The sequence below is a fragment of the Vulpes vulpes genome, chromosome 2, assembly GCF_048418805.1.
Source record: "Vulpes vulpes isolate BD-2025 chromosome 2, VulVul3, whole genome shotgun sequence".
NCBI lineage: Eukaryota > Metazoa > Chordata > Mammalia > Carnivora > Canidae > Vulpes > Vulpes vulpes.
The window spans coordinates 154,884,760-154,907,087 of record NC_132781.1 but is presented as its reverse complement, the minus strand read 5'-3'; the positions used below and the strand labels follow the sequence as shown (position 1 = coordinate 154,907,087).

General features: G+C 43.5%; 2 protein-coding genes across 15 annotated transcripts in view; one reads left to right on the top strand and one right to left on the bottom strand.

Moving 5' to 3' along the window:
* Window positions 1–15,258, bottom strand: part of STPG1 (sperm tail PG-rich repeat containing 1) — a 50,722-nt gene extending 35,464 nt beyond the window's left edge. For 2 of the 13 annotated variants that reach the window (XM_072750796.1, XM_072750804.1), the window contains exons 1-5: window positions 15,118–15,253; window positions 14,585–14,738; window positions 11,268–11,379; window positions 8,882–9,022; window positions 520–638 (exon numbers count right to left, since the gene is read on the bottom strand). In XM_072750796.1, the coding sequence (XP_072606897.1) occupies window positions 520–638; window positions 8,882–8,954 (192 nt within the window). In that variant the 5' untranslated portion in view covers window positions 8,955–9,022; window positions 11,268–11,379; window positions 14,585–14,738; window positions 15,118–15,253. Of the gene's footprint in view, window positions 1–519; window positions 639–5,041; window positions 5,859–8,614; window positions 8,820–8,881; window positions 9,023–11,267; window positions 11,387–14,546; window positions 14,739–15,117 lie in introns of those variants that run through there. The other 11 variants (XM_072750794.1, XM_072750802.1, XM_072750797.1 and 8 more) reach the window with 8 other exon arrangements.
* Window positions 15,259–15,337: 79 nt separating this feature from the next.
* The window catches only part of NIPAL3 (NIPA like domain containing 3), a 52,137-nt gene continuing 45,146 nt past the window's right edge, over window positions 15,338–22,328 (top strand). Inside the window, exons 1-2 of one of the 2 annotated variants that reach the window (XM_026012455.2) lie at window positions 15,338–15,518; window positions 18,941–19,268. In XM_026012455.2, the coding sequence (XP_025868240.1) occupies window positions 19,176–19,268 (93 nt within the window). In that variant the 5' untranslated portion in view covers window positions 15,338–15,518; window positions 18,941–19,175. The remainder of the gene's footprint in view (window positions 15,519–18,940; window positions 19,269–22,328) is intronic. The other variant, XM_026012456.2, reaches the window with a different exon arrangement.

The following is a 22,328-nucleotide window of genomic DNA, read 5'->3' as shown; positions in this document are numbered from 1 at the left end:
AGGGTAAAGGTGGAGGAAAAACAAGATCAGTAATAAGGAAGGAGGTTAAAGGAACTTTTTTAAAAAGAGGAGGGGGGCCTTCATCACAGAGGTCATTTAGAATTAATTTGACTCTCTTGTTTTTCCTAGTGTGTTATTTGAAGAAAACCTTATATCTCTTCTCCTGTCCAGAGAAGTGAAACTGGGGGTGGGGGTGGGGAGGGGTGTGAAAAGGATTTTTACTTCATATACCAGCAATTTTTGAATTTTATATTTTTATAATAAATTTTAAAATACATTTCTTCTTAAAAATAGTTTTTTGGCATTCAAAGTGGCACCCTAAGTCCAGACGCTGTTCTCCCTGGATCTAATACCTTCCCAACTCACTCTTAGGATTCAGAGCACCCAAGTGGGGAGGAGGCTGTGGCTCCTTGGGTGACACTGCCCTCTACTGGTCCCAGTGATAACTGCACCAGCCCGACTTGTGAGCCTGTCTCCCCGAGGCTCAAAGCCAGACTAAAAGAGTTTCGATGTCATTACCTTTTTATAATAAAATCTCTTGGCTTGACTGTTGAATCCCTTTTTTTCTGATTCTAGAATTGTTGAAGTCTGGCTTTTAAAAGGAATGGAGGATTGTGTTGGATATGCGGCAGTAAAACCTAAACGATAGAAACAAAATAAAAATTAGCATGGAGAATTGACAAATCCAGAAAACAGAGAGCATTTTAAAGTTTTGTTTTATTTTGTTTTGTTATTTTTTTCAAGATTTTATTTTTAGGTAATCTCCACACCAACACAGGGCTTGAACTCACAACTGCGAGATCAAGAGTCTCACGCTCCACCGACTGAGCTAGCCAGGCGCCCCTTAAAGTTTTATTTTAAATGGAAAAGAAGAGAAAGTTGTCTTTTGACAGGAGATAAACATGAAACTTACTTTTTAAAAAATGTTCTCTTTACTTTCTTTCCCTCTTTGTAATTTATTGGGTATTCCCCACACCCTGGCACTCCCGCCTCAACCCTTAAACTAGTGAGACTTGGTCACATCACTGAAGTATATTGTCCCAGGGAAGAGGAGGGATCTGACGGGGAAGACAGTCTTGCCATGCAAAAGGGGACACAAAACCATTCTAGAGCAGCCAGGAAGAGGAGATGGGTGTTCATCCTCAGCCCAGACTCACACCTCAGCAAAGCGCCATAAAATCCAAAGAGGTTAGGGAAATCCCAAACGGGCTTGCTGTCCTGGCACTGTGCAAGACGAGTGTAAATTTACGTTTTTGCTTTGTGCAAACGCGGGGTAAAAAGCATAAGGGGATCAGGTAGCAAATCAACTTAAAATTATAGATGTCTGGGTTGTGATGTATCAATGATATATAAATTCCCTGCTTTCCTCCTCCCCCTCCCTGCATCTGAGAGAAGGCCTCACACATTGGGCTAATTCTTAAGTCTCCACAGGTATCAACTCTCTGCACAGCAGGTGAATCACAAACTCCCACCTGAGAGTGTAATAGAATCTGACTCCATGTCTTGATGTTGGATGCTGACAGCTCTAAAGTCTTAGTCTTTCCTCTTCCCCTCCTGCCCCACATTGGGTAAACTGATGAGCCCTGGAGGCTCTTCTCTTTGGTACCAGAAGATCAAACCATACAATCCCTTTTCCTCATTCCAACCCCACCTCCTAACCACAATAAAACCCCAAGTGTGTCTCCCTTCCCCTCTTTCCAGCCATTCTGGAGCCAGATTGGGAAGCCTCCCCTGCTCCCCCCAGAAAGCCTTATTATGTGAGTAATAAACCTTCTCATATCCTCTTTTTGAGTATGTGGCATCACTGGTCTTGACATTCAAGCCAAATTTTGGGTAGGGGTCCATCCTGCCTCTGCAGGATGTGCACAACATGGAGCCATATCATCTCAACACCCAAGTGGGAACCCTCAAAGAGAAAATGTGTGCAAAAGTTGAAAAAAGAGAGATAAGGGAAAGAAAGGTGGCAGGATGTGGGGGTGACATTGCATAGAAACTATCTTTAAGGCCCATTTCTTAGTCTCTGAATTTTTGGAAACACAAAACTGCTTTTCAGACAGGGAAACCCTATGCCAACAGGGACCCCCTCAGGAGGTGCTATTATGAACAAGCTTTACAGACGAGGAAACTGAGGCTTAGTTACACATCTAAACCACACCGCTCTGAAATGAAACACCCAGGGTTTGAACACAGCTGGTCTAATGAGCCCCAGCCCTTAAGCTCCAAGCTGTGCTACTTCTTCCTGAGTCTGACCCAGAGTAGGACCTCCCCAACACAGACCAATGCATGAAATAATGGGGAGGTGGCAATCTTGCCCAATTTGCTCAGATTGAAGATGAAGTCAAAGAAGCAGAATAAATGTTGGGCTAGAAAACATGTGAGAGATAAACATATGGTATATTCACTCCTTTCCTCCCTTCTCTTCCCACCCACATTTAGTAGGTGGATGGCTCTGTATTTTTTCTTTAAGGGGAATGAGAGAGAGCAAATCAGAAAGCATCACATGCAAGTCTTCCTAGTTTTTGTTTCTAAAAGTCCACTGGAAGAGATTGCAGAAAAAAACAGCAAAGAAAGGGGGCCTCTGTTTTTTGTTTGTTTGTTTTTTTAAGGTAAAAGGAAAGCCATCTCCTTGGGGAAGGAGAAAAGTTTCCTGACTCAAAGGAAGATCAAACACTTTGGCTTCTGGCTGTGGTAGAACAATATGCATGAAAGCCACCCTCTCGAGGAAGACAACCAGAAAAATAAGTTTTAAAAAATAACCCACAACAACCACTCTGGATAACTGAATTTTCATTTCCAACCAAAGTGGGACTGGATTTGCCCTCCTAGCTGTGGAAACAGAAGTTAGACAGGGGCAAAATATATGAAACTAATGGTTTTCCAGATACTGGACATCAAGCAACAAAAGATGGATCCCTGAGAAATGGGAAGCAAATGGGTCAGCAATAAGATTGCCCACAGCTTGCTGCCTGGAGAAGTTTCCAAGCCACATCACAGGAAGGAGGAGACCACGGGGAGCCTGGCAGTCTTCTTGAGCTGAGGAAATGAATCTGGAAGCCCAGAAAAACCAGGTTTCTAAAGTTCACAAAGCAGAAAACCAGAGAAGGGAGCTACACAGAGAAAGAGCTCTGGAGACTACACTGGTTTCCTGAGTATTGATCAGTAGATGCATGTGACAAAACTACCCAAGGCTGGGCAAAAAATCAACTGAAAGAAATAAGTTGAACAAAAACACCTGAATATCAGTATAGGCATAACTCCTATTTCCACTCATCAGAGTAGAAAGCTTTATAATTCCTAGAACATAGAGTATGCAGAGAGTTTCACCTCACAGACAGCAAAATGCTAGGCTAAATGCTGCCCTGCTTCCAGCTAACAACACTTAACAGCAAGACTTGAAAAAATCCAACTATTTCCAAGTAATTTAACTCCCAAAACAAAGCACAGGACTTTGCGGGACTACAAAAGGACTCAGCACCCAACAAATAAAATGCAAAATATGTGGTATCCAATTAAGGATTAATAGGCATGTGAAGAAGAAAAAATGCAATTCATAAAGAGAAGACAAACAATCAAAACCAAAATTAATTTATAAAAACCGGCAGCAGGTCTGATTCAGCCAAAGGTCAAAGCAGCCACTCAGAAAACACTGCAAAAAGTTATTCTAAAAAAAAAAAAAAAAAAAAAAAAAAAGTTATTCTAAAACACTGCAAAAGTTATTCCTTCCTTCAAAAAAATTTTTTTATTTTTTTATTTATTTTTTATTGGTGTTCAATTTGCCAACATATAGAATAACACCAGTGCTCATCCCATCAAGTGCCCCCCTCAGTGCCCATCCCCCAGTCACCTCCACCCTCCACCCACCTCCCCCCAAAATTTTTTTTAGAGTAATCTCTATACCCAACATGAACACACTACCCTGAGATCAAGTGTTGCATGCTCCACCAACTGAGCAAGTCAGGTCCCCCAAGAGTTATTCCTAATAAGTCAACAAATGGAATAAAACAGAAACAAACAAAAATACTCAATGCAAAAGATGGCAGAAAAAGTAAATAAGGAACAGATAGGACAAATAGTAAGCAAATCCCAAGATGGTAAACTTAAACCTATGTACCAATATTCACATTAAATTTCAATGTTCAATAAACATCCCAATCAAAAGACAGAGATGGTCAAAATAGTTAAGAGAAGAAGACCTAATTATATACCTCAAGAAACATACTTTAGGAGTGCCTCGGTTGCTCAGTTGGTTAAGCAGCCAACTCTTGATTTTGGCTCAGGTCATGATATCAGGGTCCTGGGATCGAGCCCTGCATCAGGCTTTGTGCTCAGTGTGCTTGTCCCTCTCCCTCTGCTTGTCCCTATCCCTCTGCTTGTCCCTCTCCCTCTGTTCCTCGCCCCCCCCACTCGCATTCTCTCTCTCTCTCTAAAATAAATAAAATCTTAAAAATATATATGTATACACTTTAGATATAACTCCAGAAATAGGTTAAAAATAAAAGAATGGGAAAAGATATACTATGTTAACACTACACAGAAGAAACCTAGATATTAATATCGGGCAAAGCAGATTTCAGAGTAAGAAATATTACCTGCAATAAAGAGAGTCATTTTGTAATCATAAAGGGGTCAGTTCCTCAAGAGAATATACCAGGCCTAAATGCTGCTACACCCAATAACAAGGAACTAAAAATACATGAAGTAAAAGCTGATAGTACTACAAGAAGAAATAGAATACTCCACAACTATAATCAGATTTAAAAGTTCCTCCTTCAATAATTTAAATAAGTAGATAGAAGATCAGCAAAAATATATAAGACTTGGGGGCACCTGGCTAGGTCAGTGGGTAAGAGCATGCAACTCTTGATTTTGGGGCTGTGAGTCTGAGCCCCAAGTTGGGTGTAGAGATTACTTAAAAATAAAATTAAAATACATGACTTGAGCAATGCTATTACCTAACTTGACCTAGTTGACATTTATAGAACACTCTACCTATTAATTTTTTATAATCTATCGCAGAAGATTGAAGAGGATAAGACATTACCCAATCCATTCCAGAAGGCCAGCATCACTCTGATACTAAAATCAAAGTCATGGTGGGGGTGGGAGGAACCACTGCAGATCAATAACCCTCATAAAGGCACATGCAGAAATTCTTAGAAAAATTTTAGTAAATTAAATCCAACAATACATAAAGGTAATACATCATGACCAAGTTGAGTTTATCTCAGTATTGCAAAGCTAGATTAATGTTTGAAAGTCAATGTCATTCACTATATTGACCAACTAAAAACAAAAAACAAAAAACCGTATGATCATCTCAGTAGATGCAGAATGGAATCATGTAGTATGTATTCATTTTTGTCTGGCTTCTTTCAGCATAATTATTTTGAGATTCATCATGTTGTTGAAGTGTCAATGCTTCACTGATTTTATTGCTGAATAGTATTTTCATTATATAGAAATGTGACATTGCTGATGGAAATTTGAGTTGTTTCCAGTTTGCGGGTATTGCAAATAAAAGCTGTTATCTACATTCCACTATAAGTCTTCTGAGTCGACATATGTTTTCATTTCTGTTGGGTAAATAGTCAGGAGAGGAATGGCTGGATCAAATGTCTAACTCTGAGAGAAATTGCCAAATTCTTCTCCAAAGTTGTGCCTCTGTCTTCACTGAGAGTTACTGGTCCTGCATGTCGTCATCAATAGGGGGCAGTCTTTTTCAGTTCAGCCATCCCATGGGCTGTGTAGTGGTATTTCATTGTGGTTTTCATTTGCATTTTGCTAATAACTAATGATGCTGAGCATCTCTTCATATGCTATTTCCCATCTGCATATCTTTTTTTTTTTTGGTGAAGTATCTGTTAAGTAGATAGAAAAAGTATTTCATAAAATCTAATGTCCTTTTAGGATTAAACAAAAAAACCCTAGCCAATTAGGAATAGAAGCAAATTTCCCTAATCTGATAAAAGCTATCCATGACAAAAGTCCATAGCAAACATGATACTGGATAATGAAATATTAAAAGCTTTCTCCTAAGAGAGATAAACCAGGAGACTGTTGTCACTTTTCTTAATATTGTCCTGAAGGACTTTAACCAGTACAAGGCAAGAAAAATAAATTAAAATGTATGGATCAGAAAGGAAGAAATAAAGCTGTCATTATCTACAAATGATAAGATTACACATTGAAAAAGTTAAGAATCTATAGATGATCTATGAGGGGATTAGCTGAATTTAGTAAGGTCATTAGAATCAAGATCAATATACAAAAGTAAATTCGTCTTATTTCTATACCAGGATACAATTAGAAAAGGAAATTAAAATATTGCCACTTATAACAGCATAAAAATCAAATACCTAGACAGACATAAAGAAGATACACATGAGCTCTACATAGAGATCTGTAAAACATTCTTGAGAAAAATTAAGAATATTTAAATAAAAGAGATGCACATGCATGGGAGAACTCAATATTATAGAGATGTAAATTATCCCTAAATTGATTACTGGAATCAATGCAATCTAAATCAAAATGACAGCAAGGATTTTTTTTATTTTTAGCACATTAATAAGTTGATTCTAAGAAGAAAGAAAAGACTGAATAAAGTATAGTATAGTATCGCATAGTATAGTATACTATTTGAGCTGAATAAAGAATCCAGAAGCAGCTCTGCAAATACACAGACACTTGATTTATGACAAAGGCAGAACACCAGAGTAGTAGAAAAAGAATGGCCTTTCAATCAATGGTACTGGGTCACTTGGTTACAGATACTGAAAACACCAAACTTGTGCATTCACCTCATACCATACACAGAAACAATTTCAACTGAATTATAGGTCTAGACACAAAAGGTAAAATAATGCAATTTCTAGAAGAAATTATATGGGGTGGGTAAATATTTCTCAAATAGGACAGACATACAGAGTAACTAAAATAGAAAGGATTGACAAATTGGGTTATAGTAAGACCTTCTGTTGAGTAGCACATCATTAAGAGCAGAAAGAAAAGTCACAGACTGAAAGAAGGTATTCACTCTCTCTGTAGCCGACAAACTGACTCATTTCTAGAATGGTTTAAAGAACTCTTAAAAATAAGAAAAATCCAATTTAATAAAACAGGCAAAAAACTTGAACAATCACTCCTCCTAAGAGAATATTCTAAAGGTCAACCAACATGTGAAAAATTGCTCAATCTCATTGATCAAAGAGTAATACAAATTAAAACTCTTTTGTGCAAAAGACATTGTTGATTATGTGGATTCTCATATCTTGCTTTTAACCAAGTAAAATTGGCAAAAAGCACTTTGGAAAAATGGCAGTATCAACCAAGCTGATCATTAACACATCCTCGGACCCAGAAATTCTTCTCTGAAGTAGAGATGACATACATACATATATGTCCCCAAAACTGTTCGAGCCTAGTTTGAAAAGCTTTTATTCAGGGTAGCGGCAGACTAGAAACAACCCAAAAGTCCTTCAACAGGAGAATGGATAAATAAGTGGCAGTGTATTCCGACAAAGAAAAACTTGGTAGCGACAAAAATGAAACATTAACTGATACATGAAACTTGGAGTTAAAGCTCTCAAACATGAGTGGAAAAGGCTGAGAAAATAAAGTTCATATTGTAGGATTCGGATCGATATGAAGCTCAAAAACAAACAAGGGGTGCCTGGGTGGCTCAGTGGATTTAGCATCTGACTCTTGATTTAGGCTCAGATCAGGATCTTAGGGTTCTGAAATAAAGCCCACCTCCACTCCCCCATGGGCTCAGTGGGGAGTCTGCTTGGGATTCTCGCTCCCTCTGTCCCACCCTTCCCACCACTCAGATGTGCACACTCTGTCTCGCTAAAATAAATAAATAAATCTTTTTTTTTTTTAAGTTCAATAACAGGCTAAAGTAATTAATGATATTAGAAGTCAGGATAGCTGTCGTGTTTACTTGCACGGAGAAGGGAAGTGACAAGACAGGGCTTTAGGGATCTTGCTGCGATTCTATTTTCTTAGACTGAGAGAGTGATTCTATAGCTTGTATTTTCATTGTGAATATTAAGAAAGCTGTCTAATTATGATTTGTGTACTTTTTCTGAATACGTATTATGCTTCGATTTTAAAAAGTATTAAAGAAAAGCTGAGAGTACAAAATCAAAGGATGGGAGGAAGGAAGAAAGTTCTGGGTCTAGGTTGGAGATCAGCAGGGACTCTAGAAGTGCCACCAGGGAGGTGGAAATACCGCAAAAGAAAGAAAAAGCAGTGGAGTAAGGATCTTGGAATGAGGTTTCCAGCCCTAGCAATGATTCCTAAACCCCAGATGTGGTCTAGAATTAGTGCATACTCACACAACTGAGGAGAGCCTGTGGGCTGGGACAATGGAGCTTTCATCTCCTGAGTGCTCCCTCCCTCCCTCCCCCCCTCCCCCAGTCCCCCCAGCCAGCACATCACTTCTTTCTACTGAAAAAGTTCAGGAGGACATAGGATTTGTGCCCATAATGGCCAGAGTTAAACTTGCCAACAACCCAACAGAGCATGTGTGGGGGGCTGGCTTGCATTAATTTTAGGAATAGAGAATGTAAGATCTCTTCACACATCTAAGTGTGAGGACTGAGATTCTCACCAGATACATGGAAATACCAAGTGTGATGAACAGATTTCCTCCTCCTTCCCTCCTCGTGCTTTCTTTTCATAGTTTCTTCCCAGTCATCACTCTAGAAGCATTGAGGAGCCACCAAAGCAATCTATCTGATATGTCTTAAGGATGGCCTTGTGGGTATGACCCAGGATTTGCTATATTCCTCTAAACTGTGTTCTTATGTGCCAAAAAGAACACACGTCAAGAGCTCTCTCCTCCCCTCAAAGATATCTGTTAATAAATTCACAAGACCTCTCTGTAATTTGTTGGCATGGCTGGATTTTTTTTTGCCACGGTGTTGGGCTTCATGTGTCGAATTGTCCATCTTAGCAAAGTTCTGCGGTATGTTCCATTTGTTTGATGAAAAATTCTATTACATGTTCTTTTAAGCACCTGAAACAACAAGATACAGCATTTGTAGGGATCATCTCACATTCCTGTTACTATGTTGATTGGGTTCTGTTCTATCTGTAGAATATAGGCTGAGTAATCTTGCCGGTAGAACTTGAGATTTACCTACATCTGTGACCCTGACTCCCAAGCACATTGCACTGCCTGGAACAGGAATTCTGGTTAGTATTCATTCATTGTTGATGCTGCTTACAGAGCTGATGAAGACCTGAATTTTATAAATTTATCCTTATCGAGATAACTGACATACAATGCAATTCGTTAGTTCTAAGTGCACAATTTTACGTTTTGGCAGATGCTTACAATTGTGTCAAATACCATCTCAATTAAGACAGAAATATATCCATCATCCCAAAGAGTTTCCTGTGTTTCTCTCCCGTCGATACCCTCCCAACCCTGACATCTAGCAACCACTGCTTTGTTTTTTGTCACCACAGTTGCCTTTTCTAGAACATATGTATATGCAATCATATACCATTCTCTGTCTTTTCTCACAGAGCACAAAGCTTTGCAGATCTTCCACGTTGCTGCCTATAGCAGTATATTGTTCCAACTGCTACACGTCCTGACCAACACTTGTTCATTTTAGGCATTCTAGTGGTTGTCTAGTAGCATCTCCCTGTCACGGTCATTCATTGCCAATCAGTCAAACACTTGAGGAGAACCTTATTCCTATTTCTGAACTTTATCTGTGCAAGTCCGTCCTCTGCAGCATCCTATCCTATAAATTCCAACCTCTCTGGGCTCCCTGAACTCTGATTTCTATCTCCCCAACCCAGAAAGCTGGGCTTTGTTTGCCACCACTCCCCCCTGAACCGTGGCCTGGAAACTGCCCCCAGCACTAAAGTTCCAGCACTTGCAGAGCTCTCCCTTGTTTTCCTTCTCTCAGGAACTGCCAAACGGAGCTGCCTTGTGTCTAAAACCAGTTGTTCCATGTGAGTGTGGGTTTTAGTTGTTAACAAGAGGAGCATGATTCAGTGTCCATAGCAGTTAACCTTTCGTGGACAGGTGAGCTCTGTTTCACACATCTTTCCTTCCTCCAGAACTCCTGTCATTTACTAACAAAGGAAGGACTGAATGAATGATGGTACGGTCCAACCAATCCTTTTCACCTGCACTGTCTGTTCCTCACTTGACTTTCCCACAGTGGCAATGCTCAATCTTCTCTGCTTGACGATCTATCACTGAAATGTTAACATTTACGAGAGATATTGGCAACACACTCCAAGAAATTAAGAGATGCAAAGCACCAGAAATCAATAACGTTCACAGCAACACCACTATTCTAGTATAAAAGTGTTATAAGATTCTATTTTCTCTTAAGATCTATAAAGTGTGGGATCCCTGGGTGGCGCAGCAGTTTGGCGCCTGCCTTTGGCCCAGGGCGCGATCCTGGGGACCCGGGATCGAATCCCACGTCGGGCTCCCGGTGCATGGAGCCTGCTTCTCCCTCTGCCTATGTCTCTGCCTCTCTCTCTCTCTCTTTCTGTGTGACTATGATAAATAAATAAAAATTAAAAAAAAAAAGATCTATAAAGGTGGCCAGCAGGGTACCTGGGTGGCTCAGCTGGTTAAGAATCTGCCTTCAGCTCAGGTCAAGATCCCAGTGTCCTGGGATGGAGCCCCTCATTGGACTTCCTGCTCAGTGGGGAGCCTCCTCCTCCCTCTCCCTTTGCCTGCCACTCCCCCTGCTTGTGTATGTGTGCTCACTCTCTCTGTCAAATAAATAAATACAATTTTAAAAATAAATAAATAAATAAAAGCAGCCATCATTCACTTACCACCCTACAGTGCTGTGTCATTGTCCTAGTACTTCTATTAAGTACTTAGAACCTCTTCTACCATCTATTTCCTCGCTACAATAAAGCTCTTATTTTAAAAATGCACTAATGGGCTGAGCACAGCATGATGTTCAAACCTGTTGAATCACTGTGTTGGACTCCTGAAACTGATGTGACACTGTGTATCAACCACACTCAAATACAAAGATTTTTTTTTTTACAAAGATTAATAAATAAATAAATAATAAAAAATTAAAATGCAAGAATGTGTTAGAACTACAAGTGATTAGAACACATTTAAGTTTCCTGTGACAGTGGTAATATGGGCACCTTATCAAATTTCTGAAAAATATAAGAAACTTAAAAAGACATTCTAAAACAATCCATAACCCTACCACCTAACGTCCGCACTATTAATAATGCTGTCCAGCCTTGGTAGTGCATACCTGTGAGGCCACGATGAGAGCGGTTGCAGCCCAGGTGTGAACAGAGCACTGCCCAGATGTACCCTACTGCTCCAGTTCCTTGTGTAACTGTTCATGACAGGATGTCATAGGCCTAGAATCTCAAAAAAGAGTAATGAAGATATACCATCTTCCTTATCAATGGCATATGTCCAAGCAGCTCCCAGGTGAGCGCCTGTACAGTAATCAATAGTATCCTCAGATTCAAGGTTATGCTCTGCCATTTACCAGTTCTGAGTCTAGATGAGTCAATCTTTTGAGCCCACTGCCCCCTCTATCAACTGATAACAGTACTTTCTTTTCAAGGTGCTTATGGATTCAATACAATGATCCCTATGATGAAGTAGATGCTGCTGCCTGGTCCACGGTAGGCTTTCATTAATATTTGGTGTTAACACATGCACAGGGATGATGTAGTAATGGCTTAAAAATAGCCATCATTTATTGAACACTTACAGTCTTAAATACCTTGTATAGAACACTTTATGCTGTCCTTACAACAATCCAGTCAAGTATTGTCCTCATTTTATAGATAAGAAACTTAAGTTTAGAGGGAGGAGTTAGATGACTTGCTCAAGGTCACACCAGAAGTAAGAGGTGGAATCAGGCTTTGAACCCAGGAAGTCTGACTTCTGCTCACTCTTAACCACTATAATAACTTCTAGGCAGCATACACTAAACGTTAACATGCTAAAATTTGACATTTGGCGGTCTTGAGTGCATATGGTTGGTTTTTTAAAATTAGGATATCGCATATAGTTTCCAAAATATAGAGCAAATATTTGAGGCTGTCAAACTTTCACAGAGTGCTGGGCCTTTAGCCCAGAACTCAGTATGAAAATTCCCGAGGCAGTCCACTGGTAGTCCCAATTACTAGAAAGTTCTTGCCTGTATCAAAGTTGATTCATTTCTTTTCCCCCTTCATTCATCCTAATTCCACCCCTTGGAATCAGCCTGGAATAAATCTCACTCCTCCTCCACATTGGTGATGCTCAAAATTCAGGTCACAGCCTGCAGTCTTTTGTGAAGTTTTTGTTTGTCATGTGTATGTGCTGGATCACAATATAAAATGCATTTCTTACCATGGGTCACAGTCAAAACATTTGGAAGCCACTGTTCTATATGACTATTCTTCAAGTATTTGAAGGCAGCTGTCATGTCCCACCACCTAAAGACACGGAACCTTTCCAGCTTTTGCAATACCTCCTTGTAGCATGTGGATTCTTCTCTTCCCTATGCTGGGTATCATCTTCTGGCCTTGTCACCAAATTCATCTGGGTCTCTCCTCAATCTGCTTTAGGAATGTCTTCCTTAACTACTCTCTCTTAAGGAACACCACCCTCTCTCTCTCGGCCCCTGACCCTGCCTTATGTTTCTCAATGCACTTTTCACTAACCGACATCCTATTTTATATGCATTTCTTGGTTTATGGTCTTCCCCAACAGAAAGTTCATCACTGAACTCCCAGTCTGTTTCCTGGCACATACTGGTTGCTCAAGTTGTTCAATAATATTTGTGGAATGAATGAATACAAGGGATAGACATATTCTAGCCATAGTGCATATAGATGTGTTCACAATACAACTCTCTCCTTTAGGAGCTACAGTCTATAAGGTTTTAACTCACCTGACTATAAATACAAGTATGTTTTCACTCTACTACATGTTTAAAAAAACTTCATCATTTATGTTAGAATATTACCACATATTTTATAAATTTATACATGCATATTCATGGGAAGTGTATGGCAATAATACTAAATCGTGTATACTGTTACTTTATGTGAAATTTTAGGGTATTTGCATGAGTAGTTTTTTTTTTTTTTATGATAGACAGAGAGAGAGAGAGAGAGAGAGAGAGAGAGAGGCAGAGACACAGGAGGAGGGAGAAGCAGGCTCCATGCCGGGAGCCCGATATGGGACTCGATCCCAGGACTCCAGGATCAGGCCCAGGCCAAAGGCAGGCGCTAAACCGCTGAGCCACCCAGGGATCCCTGCATGAGTAGTTTTAAGAACATGAGATTTTTATTGATTCAGTTATATATAACGCTATGGTGCATCTTGGAAGTATTCTACATTTTTCAAAGCGCACTCAGGGAAATAATCCACTTTGTACTTTTCATGAGAAACTGAGAAAGCATGTCAAAGACCTGGAAGGAGCTTTAGCAGCCTTCTAGTGACCACTAAATTCCAATCTCACCCTTTCATTTTACAGATGGATAAACTGAGCCCCAGAGCAGGAAAGCTTTTGGTGAGGGACCCCCAAGGAGCTGGAGTGGATTTGGGATTAGAACTCAGCTCTTTCTCATCCACCCACTGCCTGGCACTGGAGCCCCCAACCGTTTGTACCCTCACAGAGGCAGGGGAGTCAGAAGCCCATGCCCCTGGTAGGAGCTCGGTGGGGAGGGCACTCGGTCATTATCATCATCACTTTAAGTGGGGGCTTTGAGCGCACACCTTCAGGCAGGAGGGCCTCAGATACTGTGGCTTCTTCCTGCACTGGGGCACCAACTACCTCGGCAGCGGAATTCCACACATATCCATCAGGCCAGGGGTCTCAGTGGGTGTCTCAAGAGCTGCTCCAGGTCCTCTCCTCCCTGTCCGCGACCCCCGCGACCCATCCCAGAGCAGAAACGGCCTCCTACCTTGTCTCGTCCCCCTGGGCTGAACCTGACCTGCCCAGCCTCCCTGTCGCTATGGCAACCACAGGCCTAACATTCTAGAGTCCTCCTGCAGGCCGCTTCCTGAGTACTCACATCAGCCAATGGTTTCCTGTGTTTCTTTAGCGTGAAAAGTTGTTGGCCAATTATCAGAGGCGTTTCAAAAGAAAAAAAACCCTCGGGGAATCTGCCAGAATTTTAGGGTTCTGGTTAACTATGTCTGGATTAGTGGCAGAAACCTAATAAGGGTTTATCTAAGTGATCCCTCAAATATCTTGCGATAGACCAAGAGCCTTAGAATGTTGCCTACCTGGAAACCCTAGTTAAAAGAAGACAACCACCCTTCATCCAAGCCCTGTGCATAATAGTAAAAGAAGAAAAGATTGATAGGGGCAACGGTACAAGGACAGACATACAGTGTTCCTTGAGCCCCTCTTTGCAGGCTTCAGAGCAGTGACAGGGATCTTGTCACTCTCCTGCTCAGAACCCACAATACCCCCCCCCCCCCCCCCATTAAATTAGGACAAATCCAAACGTCTTATTAAGCTGTCTCTGGTCGGGTCCTCTGATGGCAGCTGCTACCACCCACACCCCAGAAAAACCTTGCAATCAGCCACGCTGTCCTTTGGGCAGTTCCTACTTAATGCCAACGTCGTTCTGCTCTCAGGTGTTCCCTCTGAGCTCTCTCTGCCTCCAGATCTGAACCAAAAGTGGCTCTTTCTCCTCCTTTGGGGTGCCGGCCCAAATGCCATTTTTCTGTAAAATGGGCATGGATGGGCTCAAAGTCTCAGGATCTGAAAAGACATGCGTGTAAGTGGAAAAGTGTAAGCGTGTAAGCCCCACGCACGTGTTGATGACACCTATTGCCTACTGCACACAGGTGCGCACCCATCAAGCGCTAGGCTCCCCGGAGGACCCCGGGCATTTGCGGAGCTGCCGACGCGCTGGGAGGGCTGGTACGCAGCGCGGCCAACAGGTGTTAGGGGAGGGCCCCGCAAGGGATGTAATGTGGATATGGCCCCGAATACTCGAGAAGGCTCTGGGGGGAGCCGGGTCTTGAGGGACGCGACGGCTTCGAACGCGCGGTGAGAGTATCAGGTGGAGGAACAGCAGGAGCAAATCCTGGGGGGGGGGGGGGGGGGGGGGCGCGAATTGGAAGGTAGGGCTGCGCACCTGTCGGGCAGCGGAGGTGAGCCGTCGCCGGGACAGGCGGAGGGGACGAGAGGAGCCGGTTCCCACGCCCCGGGCGCGGCCGCCAGCGGGGACCCCCCTCCAGGTGAGCGCCGCCTCCCCGAGCCGCTCCCCCTACGCTGCAAGCAAGCTTGGCGGCGCAGCCAATGGCCGGGGGCCGCCCCGCCCACCGCGCCCTCGCAGCCACTCACCGGCGCGAAGTGCCCTGAGCGGCAGGCGGCCTGGCAAATCAACGCGCGGCCTTTGAAAGCAAAACACTGCCGCAGCCAGGCCGCCCTGGAGTCGGGGAAGGAACTACGGAGGCTGCGCCCCGGGCTGCGCCGAGGGTCCAAGTCCTTTCTCAGAAACCTGTCCTGGGTGGGCCTTGGAGGAGACGCCGCCCGGTGAGTAGTGATTAAGCCTGAGACGGGGCGGGGGGGTGCACTTGAAATTAGCCCTCATTTTTTCAGGAAAGGTAATGCACTTGGACTCCCCTAACGCCCCCTGGTACAAGCACCCTCCCTTCTTGCTGTCACCAGCCTTGCCGGCCTGGGTCTCACAGCCTCGGAGTGGTATTTTCCCCCCATTTTTGCAAGGGGGGTGGAGGACCACGGGATGGCCCTGATCTAGGTGATGATGGCAGGCTTTAGCAAATCAGGAAGTGAGATGCAGTAACTTTGCCAAAATCATTCCTCTAACGCGCCGGCTCTGGCTTCCTGGCAATAGCAGATGGAGGAGTTAGCAGGTGGGATACGGGGAGGCATTCTGGATCTGCACCGGCTGCTGGAAGTTGTGGTTTCCAGCTCCATGGGAGGGCACTGAAGAGTGTAACCCTGTAGTGAGCCAAAGCCCAGGAAAGGGGAAGGGCTTGGAGTAGCTGGCATCACCACCAGCCAGAAGCTGAATCTTCAGGTGCTCAGGTGGTGGGAAAGTGTGTGTTTTACTGATTTTTTTTTTTTCCAGATAGAGCCAAATTCTAATACAAACCTTGCTCCTAGCAGCCATGAGCTGAAATTCTTTCATCTGTCCAACCTGCTGTGTGGGTTGGTGAAATAATTCATTGAGATAAGGTCAGGGGATGGAATGGAAGCAAGCACCTAGAATTAGCTTTCCTTTTTTGGAGTTAATGACCCTGTGCTCACTGCTGGCTGTGAGGGCCTCAGAATTAAGGGGTCGCTGGGAACACAGAGTTGGCCGCTTGCCTCATGGGCATATGGTAGTGGTAGAAAAGTGCCTGGAAGCGGAAAAAGAGAGTCACTAGGTAAGAAAGTGCACCTTACGAGGGAGGACAAGTTGCAAAGAATTCCTCCAAAGCTTTTCATCCAAACTCCTGTCTAGCTGAGGGACAGCCTCCTGTCTTTGCTGGTGATGCCTTGGAGGCCTGGGGGTTCCTGAGGCACAGAGGGAAGCTGCTTTTTAAAAGGGAATTAAATGACAGCAACAGAAGCAAAAACAGAAACCCACCTGAATAAAGCAACTGGTTCCAAAGAAGGTTAGGAGGCCTGGGTTTCTTTCACCCCCTTGGCATGTCCCGCAGGCCTGTTTGCTTTCTCTGACATCCTGTGGGCGGGGCTGGCTACAGCTGTTGTATCTCTGGAGTTGTGGCCGATTAGGCCTGAGTAAGCCATTCCATTCTTTCCTGCGTGCTGCCCCAGGTGCTCCACAGGGCTGCCTTTAGCCAGTCAGTAGGTATTGTATGGAGGTCACCATGCCAAGCTCTGGGCCAGATCTTGGCAAGCTGCAACTGAACAGGGGATTCAGCAGATACTTTCCCAGCTTAGGCTCCGGTGTCCCTTCAGCTCCAGTCCAGGTTGAAAGCTTCCAAGGGTCTCTCAGAGGTCCCTCCCTGGGCCACTCTCCCTTTCTAAGGCTACTATATCCAAAACACTAAAATACATCAATTTAACACAGTCATGCTTTTCACCCACACATAAAAGCATAGTGAAGAATAATTATGCTTTTCACAAGATTCCAAATATTTATAGGTCTTTACAGTGAGGGAGGTCTGATTATGGGATGTGAGTTATAAAGTTGTCTGATGAGTGTACCTTGTATATATATGAATATATATATATATAAACCATATGTATATGGGTATATGTATAATTAACATATTGAATATGTACTGCATGTACAACCTCATCTGGAGGCAGCAGCAATAATTTAATTTTGAGGCCCTTCAATAAAGTGAGACAAAGTGAGCCAGATGGTCTTTGTGGCTGCCCCTGTGCTAAGCCTTGCATCCAGTGTCTGCTAGACATTGGACACTGATATATGACTGTGCTGTTCACACCAGGAACCAGCATTCCTGGGGGTAGGGCTAGATAACAGAAGGAACTGGAAGTTGTAGGACAAGCAAAAGACAACTTACTGAAGACTTGGGGCATAGCAGAGGCTGTGTCCATTTGGCACATAGCCCTCCATAAATATTTGTTGCATGAATGCATGAAAGATATTTGTGGGCAAATTAAACAATTAAGCTGATAAAAATAAAATTAATACTAATAATAGCTGCCATTCATTGACCATTTGCTGTGCATGCATTTTACACACATTATTTCATCAAATTCTCACAACAACTCTGTAGGGGTAGGAACGCTATTATCTGTATTTTACAGCAGAGAAAACTAACTGCAAAGTTAAATGACTTGGCCAGGGAAAATAGGTAGCATATGACAAATCAAAAGCTATTTGAAACATTTTTATATTAAAATAGCATAGAGGGGTGTCTGGGCGGTTCAGTTGGTTAAGCATCTGGCTCTTTTTTTTTTTTTTTAAAGATTTATTTATTTATTTATTTATGATAGAGAGAGAGAGAGAGAGAGAGAGAGGCAGAGACACAGGAGGAGGGAGAAGCAGGCTCCATGCTGGGAGCCTGACGTGGGACTCGATCCCGGGACTCCAGGATCGCGCCCTGGACCAAAGGCAGGTGCTAAACCACTGAGCCACCCAGGGATCCCCAGCATCTGGCTCTTGATCTCAGCTCAGGTATTGGTCTCAGGGTTGTGAGTTTAAGTCCCCACATTGAAAAATAAATAAATAAACTAATTAATTAATTAATTACAGACTTTGTAGTAGAATCCAAATTTGTATGGATCCCCCCTGCCCAGGAAGACCTCAAAGAAACCCTTAGCACTGTGGTAAGGGGTTTTGCCCATGCCTTTCAGAACCCTGGGAGCATATACGTCATCTTTCTTCTCTATTTAGTAGAAAAGCTTGACATGTGCTGAAAATATCAGTCCAATAAAGCTAATGGGAATTACTGTCATTGCTCATTTTACTTGAGGCCACATTAATACCCCCACTTTACAGATGAGGCACCTGAGTCCCCCAGAGCTGATGTGATCTGGTCAGACAGGTCTTCTCCTAGGGCCCAGTGTTACCTCACTTGTGCTCAGCTGACCCTTGTAGCATCCCAGTTCTTCCACCATCCACAGAGGTAGCTTTTCTTTCCATTCTTTCTTCCCTAAGTCAGAACACAGATGGTTCCTTTTTTTTTTATGGCAGGATATTTTTTTTGGAGGCCTGGAGAGGTAAGCAAGGGCAATGTTTTACTTCTGTGGAAGCCTATAGAAAAGGCAGGATTTAGGATGTGATGGGAGGAAGAGAAAAGGTGATTCTTAAGGGCCAGAGGGAACAGTTCTGAGGTAAATGAGCCATGTCTTTATTAAGGGGCCAAAGGCATGATACATTTTTTTTTTTTTAATGGCTTCACTTCTCATGGCAGCTGGTGTTTTGTCCTCATAGTATTCTCTCCTCATGTAACAAAGCTGGGCTCAATGCTTCATGGTACATGCATTTTTAATGTCCCTCCCCACCACCCTAGAGCACCACCGGCATAGGGAATCGCACCCTTGTCTGTCTGCTTGGGAGAGAGAACTTGGCACTTCCCTGAGTGGAGGAGAGAAAGAGGCTGTAAATCATCCAGAAGAGACTTCAAGTCCTCCGATGGCTGGCGAGAGGAGGTGAACGACGCCAGGATGGTCTCCAGTCTGGGCCCCGCGTAGCAGCAGCCGCTCCAGCTCCCAGGCCAGGCCCAGGGAATGTGCCACTAGAGCACCATGGACCGAGCCCCCAGCGCGGCCCTGCAGCTGCGCCAGCTCCCACCCACAAGCAGCGCCCACCCGGTCGGCGAGGTTTCCTTCTCCTACAAGGCAAGAGCTTTTGTGGTTTGGAAATTTTGTGTTTTTCTAACAAGGGGGTAGCACAGTACAGCGTTGGCTCACAGACACGTCCCGGGTCTGCGTGCCTGTCATTGGCAGAAACAGGCACAACATGTGTAGGAGAACGTGTAATCCAGAGGAAAGAAATGTTCACTAAAATACGTAGAAATAGGGGGTTAGAGAAAGACATAAAAATAGAAAGGTAAAAAAACTGTTTTTAAAGTAACACACTCCTAGTTAGATTTGTTTGTTTTTAAATCACCTACTCTATTACTCGGGAGACAAGCTTTATTCATATTTCAGGATATTTCCTTCCTGTCTTTTTTCAGTGTTGCACATTTGGGATCAGGTTGTACAGAAAGTTTTGTATCTTGGTTGTTTCACTTAAGCCTATGTGTGGGTTTCTCCCCCATGTCATTGAGTAGTGCTTTAACATGTCCTTTTGGGATGATTGAGTTGTCATATCAAAATTTTCTGGATTGGTTCTCTATTGTTGGCTATTCAGGGTTGTTTCTAATCTAGGGTGACTGTAATAGACTTTTTTTTTTAAGATTTTATTTATTTATTCATGAGAGACACAGAATGAGAGAGAGAGAGGCAGAGACACAGGCAGAGGCAGAAGCAGGCACCATGCAGGGAGCCCGATGTGGGACTCGATCCCTGGACTCCAAGATGGCACCCTGGGCGGAAGGCAGGTGCTAAACTGCTGAGCCACCCAGGGATCCCATCTAAGGTGACTGTAAACAGTGCTGCAGGGCATGCTTTTTTCCTATCTCTAAGAATTGGCTAGCCCGGGGAGAAATGGTCTGGTGCTTAATGAGCTAGGCCACAAATGCCAGAGCATCAAGTACACAGAACATAAGAAAATGCAGTATTAGTAGGTTCCGTGATGAATGGATGCCAAATAGACAAATACAAAAATACTAAGAAGACACAGAACACTCCCCCAGATGAAATTTCTAATAACTTTCCATTTTAATTACAAAATAATATTTAGTTACTTATTACAGAAATACCTTCCTGCTAGAGCAGAGGTAAATCAATCATGGTGACTCTACCAACAAGCTTAAGAATTGAGGGAGGAGGGGGCATCTGGGTGGCTCAGTCCATTAAGCTTAAGGCTCTTGGTTTTGGCTCAGGTTGTGAGATTGAGCCTGGAGTTGTTGGGCTCTGTACTCAGCATGGAGTCTGCTTCAGACTCTCTCTCCCTCTCCCCCTCCCTGCTGCACATGCCTGCTCTCTCTAAAATAAATAAATTTTTAAAATAAAAAAATGAATCGAGATGGGAGACAGGCACACTCGCCAAGTTACAAGCAAACTGAAGTTCTAGGTGGGATAAAGGGAAGAAGACCTGGGTTCGAATCCCTACTCTGCTCCTTCCTAGCTAAGTGTTGTTGGACACACGGCTTAGCCTCTCAGAGCTTCTGTCATAGGTAGAATGGTGGTAGTAACACCTCCCTCCATCCCTCATCCCTCCAATCATGTGGATCAATGGAAAAACACCTAGCCTTTGCACGAAGTATGCAGGGGGTGCTTGGCTCAGAAGCGCCTGTGCTTATTAAAAGGAACAGAGGAAGGTATGTAAAGCAAAGGGAGGTGTAGTTAATTCTGCCTGGGGAAGTTGTTTCCCTCCTCCTTTATTTTGTTAAGGCTGTTGGTTGCAAGGAATAAAAACTCATTTCAGAGGCGATGAGCTGAAAGAGAAAACTATCCTAAGGCTACAGGGTAGCTCCTGGAACCAGAGGTAGGAAGGGCAGTGGAGATTGCAACTACTGGGAAGATCTATTTGGCCAGCTTGTGTCAGGTGTCTACCATGGTCCAATCTGTGGTGGGGTTACACAGCAAACAGGTTTCTGGGGCTCCCTCTGGGATGGCTCTCAGTGGAAGGTGGTTATATGGGATGGGTGGGCTGCCCCCAACCATCTCTTATCTTTGGTGCAAGGAGAACATTAAGAGGGCCCAAGTTCAGCTTGATCAATGGGGTGAAGTCAGGAATTTGCCTTCAGTGGCAGCTGTGCTCTCTGCCCTGGTTTGGGGCCGGGGGTCTGTGAAAAGAGGCCAGCTGCCCAGGAGGCAGCATCACCAGGGGTTCCTGGCACTGGAGGCTCAGTTTCGAGTCTCAGTTTCTTCTTTTCAGCAAATAGGCATTTCAGCTGAGCACCTGCTTTCGGTGCCTGTGTGGCATGGATGGGGGCTGTATAAATACCTGAGGTATCTCTTCCCTGAAGGAGTGTACAGTCTAGCAAGGAGGTGAGGGAAGCTATTTCTGTCAGTATCTTACCCTCCAGGACAGAATTTGATACAAAGGTAGAGATGCAACAGGTGTTAAGAGCATGGCCTTTAGCATCAGAGAAACTTGCCTTCAAATCCCAACGCTCTTGCTCCCTTTATCATTATAACTTGGGGGGAAGTCGTGCAGCTCTTTGCAGGTCAGTTTTAAATGCATCCTATAGGGTAATTACGAGGATGACCTGAATGTACAGGTGAAGGAAACTGAAGCTGCCTGCACCATCCCCTGTTTCCACCAATAGAAATCCTACCTCTCCTCCCAGCTCCAGCTCAGATATCACCTTTGGCAGTTTTCCTGGCAGGAAAATGCAAGTCCTTTATCACGCTTCCACAGCCAGTTCCAATGACCATAGTAATCACCATGATCATAATGGCAGCTAACATTTGTTGAGGATTTACTATATGACAGGGACTGTGCTAATCCTCACAAAGCCCCCTAAAGCAGGTACTCTTACGATCCCATCTTGCATATTAGGAAACTAGCACAGAGAGGTTAATTCACTTACCTAAGGCCACATAGTCAATAGGTAATAAAGCTAGGATCTGAATTGAGTCTGTGCATTGCCAAGGCCCTTGCTTTTATCCACCACTCCCTGCTGCCTGCATTGTGCCAGACACTCTGAGAGGCCCCTTCTCTCCCTGACATTGATTATTAAGTTTTGAAATGGCAATCCTGGGGAAGATAATGCCTCCCCTGCTGGAGAAGGTAAGCGTCAGGGAGGTGGCCTGAAGCGAGGTTACAGGTTAGCAGAACCTGCTTAG